Here is a 4210-nt window from a genome sequence, read left to right on the forward strand (position 1 = left end):
GATCAACACATTTTCTTGCACTTAGCCTACTTAAGAACAAGAGTTTCAAGTTTTCGAAATTTTGTCTCTTTATAATTTCTTTTCGCATGACATAAAAAGAGAAATTATATTTATTTAATTTTATAAAAATATTATGAAATAAAAAAAATGTAATATAAAAGAAATATATAAAAATTAATATATGAATAGTATAACTAAAAAAATCTTTTCGTAAATCAAACCATAAATTAATTAACATACAAAAGCATTTGGGGATTTCAGGTTCTAGGCCCCACTTTAAGTGGCATCCACCATTACAATCATTTCCATAATTCTCTCATTCTAAATTGACCTACTGAAAAAGCATTTGAATTTAAAAAAAGAAAAATGGGGGGGGGGGGGGGGGAGAGAAGATGAAAACCGGTTGGAACACACACAAGCTTGCTGACACAAAGTAGTAGTAATAACTAGTAAATGTATAACTGGTATAATTTTTTTCCCTTTACTTTTTCTTCTCGCCAGAAAATGCTGTGGTTTAAAGTTAGGGTTTTCTTGTTCAGACATTCTCAGTTGATGAAGAGAGGAGTGGCTGAGTAAGTGATGCTTTGGTGTGGCTTGGGGGCCTTATGATGCCATGCTCAGCATTTGACGTAATAGCAAGTTGTTCTCTTGCAATCTTCCTCTCTTCACTTTTACCCCACAAGACAAAGTACAGTCCTCCTACAATCAACACTGCCCCAATGATCCTATGACAATCACAAAGGCAAGAACAAAATTAGAACAAATTTTATTGTTATTTTAGTAGAAAGTGAATTAGAAAGGAGCAAAAAGCAAACAACATAAAGAAGCACACGAGACACGATCTTCTGTTGAATATCCTGTAATAATTTTTCAAACTTTTTTAGCCTCTAGAATGTAGAATCATCAAAAGGTGAAGCCCCTTCTCAGTTATCACCGAAAGGTAACAAACTGTACCTCAACCTCACTTGTTGTTTAATTGGCTTTTGTCATTTTCTAAAGCTTCAGACTAAAAACGGCCCTCTTTATAATTATCATACTTTAGGTCATTTCGGGCTCGGAATAGTGCATAAAATACGTGGTCAAAGTTATCAAGCATTGACTAATGAAGTTAAGTGACTACTCAAATCGGGATATCCTAAGATGTTTTTTCAAATATAGGTGGCATAATATTATTTTTATCAAAATGAGCTTAATTTACCTTAAACATTTAAATTAATAGTTGTATAAGTTTTTATATAAGGTAAATAATTTCATTCAAAATAAACTAATGAAATTAAAATATTATATTTTAAATTGTATTAATTTTGTAGTTAATATTTTAAAGCTAATTTATCTTAATTTATTTAAAATGAGAGTTTTTACTCAACCAATTAACTTAGACAAACCCATAATAATAATTTAGTAATTTAAGACATTTGTTTAGGTTTCTTAGGTTTATTTATCTAATATATCTCTCTTGGATAATTCTAATTTAAAGTAAAGAAAACGAGAAGGATAATTAATTAGTGGGTTAGGGACTAACCCGCCCAAGTAGAACTCTTCTCCTAAAGCAATGGAAGCCATAATGGCAACAACAAAAGTCTGAACAGGCTGATACACGGCGACGAACACAGGGCCACCTCTGTCGATGCACCATATTTGTACAGCGAAGGCAATACCTGATGCCACCACTCCCTGCAAACACATACATACGTTCAAAATTAAAACAAACACTTTTAGATTATATATCATGTCACACCTCAAACCCATACAATGGTAAACATGTAAAATTGTCCCTGCAAACATCCATGTCTCGCAAGACGAAGATTCTTGTCCCTGGTCACTATATATTCAAATATATGACTGAATGAGATAGATCAGTTTTCTGATACAATTTTAATTATTTATTAAAATTTATTTTAAAATATCATAAATTTTATAAGTTTTACTTGATTCTCACTCTTAAATTAATTATTTTTTCTCCTGCTTGTAATAAATTTTACTTAATAGATAGAAGCATATTAAAAAAAACTTTTTATATTTTTATTATTCAATTCTTATTTAATTTTATATTAAAAAGCATTTATTTTAGTTCTTCCTATCCCAATTTTATAAACATTAAAGATTTAAGTAAAAAAAATAATTAGGAACTAACTAGTTAGTTACTAACCGCGTATAGAATTGTGAAAGCTTCTGCACCAGAGTGGAAAAGCCATGCTTGGGCGTCTCTTTCAAAGGCCAAAGCAATAACGAGAAACTGTAAGAGTCCAAAGAAACAGGTGTAGGAAGTGACAGAGAGGCGAGCCGGGTACTTTTTGAGTACCGGTGCTTGCAACACAAGCCAACCAGACCACGACAAACAATGGCCAATGAGGTAGAGACACCCAAGGGTCCAATTCTTACCCTTTGCATCTCCCAGTGAAAGTGACCCAAAATCAAATAAATTTGGTCTCGTGTTGCTGCTATTCACACGAGTTGCTGGACTGTATATAGTTGGACCTTTGTAAAGTGTAATCACAGTTGCCCCAACTACACACAACACCGTTCCCGCCACCTTAGCCAACCCATCTTTTCTGTTCAGTCTCACTTGCTCTATCCTGAATTTACAAAGGCATTTTTTATCAATCATTGATACATATATGTATCATATGCTCCCCAAGGTTATATATTGTATAATTATTGCAAATAACAGTTAATAGAAATATTAATTAATTAAGGCCTTGCCTGAGTATGGCTGCCATGAGAAATGTAATGGCTGGGACAGAGTTCTGTATTGCTGATGCGAAGGTAGGGGATGTGTTCTCCAACCCAAGCAAGTAGAAACCTTGGTTTGCTGTAATCCTGTTTAATGCAAGATTATTATACCAAAGGACCATGCTAAATTCTAATTCAACATGTTGAAAGTGACAAACAAGAAAGTGACAAAGGCATGTAACGTACGTTGCCTTAGAGTTTTTATTTTATTTTGAACCTTGTAATTAATCTTGCATAGTTTGACAATTTAGTTCTTTAATTTGAATCACTATAAATTGATACTGTATGTTATTTTTATTTCTAAATACATGTATCCTAAAATTGTTCTTCAAATATGAAAAAAAGAATACTTAAGGGTGTCAACTTTTAGTGATGCAAGATTTTTTTTTTAATAATTAGACATACCCTACAAGAGCCAGCATAAAGAACTGCCCGATAAAGTTTAAAGTCATCGCAGGCCTATCCTTCCTGTACAAAAGGAAAAGAAACAAATGAAAACAAGTTTTACGTAAGATTGATATGTATATATTTAAGACAATTAACTTAGGACTGTAAATGGAAATATTTATAATATGATTAATTGCATATACTTATGTGGGTGTACATTTATTATTAAAAAATAATATTTGTATAATAAATGTCAACAAACTCTTTTTTACAAATGAGAGAGATATAAAAAGATAAGAGTAATTAAGACAAGTGATATAATAGGAAAAAAAGTTGCTGTATTGGGTGGAATATTAATTAATTGTTAGAGGGGTATATACTAACTTTTCCAAGAAGTATGCAAAGGGAAGGAGCAGAAGCAAAGCGATGACGTTCCGATAGACAGGGAAAACTAGCTTGCTAACGCCCATGTTAAGTGCAGCTCTTGAGACCACATGGAATCCAGCATAGCCAAACTGCAGGGCCAACATGGCCACATGCAGCTGAAGTCTTTCGGGAATGGCACACCACATTCTCTTGGAAGAGGCTGAGCCTGAATCAGCCATTGGAGAAGTAATTAATTTACTGCTATAACTAACTTGACCAAATAATTTAATTAAGGCCTATGACTTTGGCTACTAAAAGGTTGGAAGTGGTGAAGAGAAGGTGGGAAGTAGAGGGATATAAATATAGTGAAGAGTGAGAGCGAGGGGAAAAAGAGGGGGTTAGAATAGAAGCAATATGCAATAGGTATGGCCCACAGTTTTCCTAAAAAGACGTTATGTCAACTGTTGGTAGCCTTCGAATGTTTTTAGTTGTCTCCCATATTTTTTGCTTATCTACCTGCTTAGCTGACAAGACACCCGCCACGGCCCCACCACTATTGCCCCAAACTTGAAAAGAAAAACAAGGGGAAGGGAGCAATGGATCCTACTCAGCCTAGTCCTAGGGGAGGGGGGGTCTAGGACTTCCAGCAAGAGGGTGCTCACATTGCATACATTATAAATTAAAGTAATTACTCAAGTGTTCATTTTATTTTAGGCTATTTTTG

General features: G+C 33.8%; 1 protein-coding gene across 1 annotated transcript; it reads right to left on the reverse strand.

Annotated features, from left to right (window-relative positions):
- Positions 1-256: 256 nt before the first annotated feature.
- On the reverse strand, positions 257-3798 carry LOC113847461 (protein WALLS ARE THIN 1-like). Its single transcript, XM_027476590.1, has 6 exons — positions 3505-3798; positions 3139-3201; positions 2704-2820; positions 2150-2576; positions 1523-1674; positions 257-725 (listed from the first exon to the last, which is right to left on the reverse strand). The coding sequence occupies exons 1-6, from the start codon at positions 3723-3725 to the stop codon at positions 536-538; spliced, it is 1170 nt and encodes a 389-aa protein (XP_027332391.1). The 5' UTR covers positions 3726-3798; the 3' UTR covers positions 257-535.
- Between the last annotated feature and the right edge of the window lie 412 nt (positions 3799-4210).

Source organism: Abrus precatorius, unplaced genomic scaffold (genome assembly GCF_003935025.1).
Source record: "Abrus precatorius isolate BTA unplaced genomic scaffold, Abrus_2018 Scaffold8, whole genome shotgun sequence".
NCBI lineage: Eukaryota > Viridiplantae > Streptophyta > Magnoliopsida > Fabales > Fabaceae > Abrus > Abrus precatorius.

What these genes read in the sequence shown, in the direction of transcription:
- LOC113847461 (XM_027476590.1), bottom strand. Translation starts at nt 3,725, where the DNA reads ATGGCTGATTCAGGCTCAGCCTCTTCCAAGAGAATGTGGTGTGCCATT. An exon ending in TTTATGCTGGCTCTTGTAGG is followed by an intron (nt 2,821 to 3,138) that starts GTATGTCTAATT and finishes TGCATTAAACAG; the next exon opens with GATTACAGCAAACCAAGGTT. An exon ending in CTTTCACAATTCTATACGCG is followed by an intron (nt 1,675 to 2,149) that starts GTTAGTAACTAA and finishes ATGTGTTTGCAG; the next exon opens with GGAGTGGTGGCATCAGGTAT.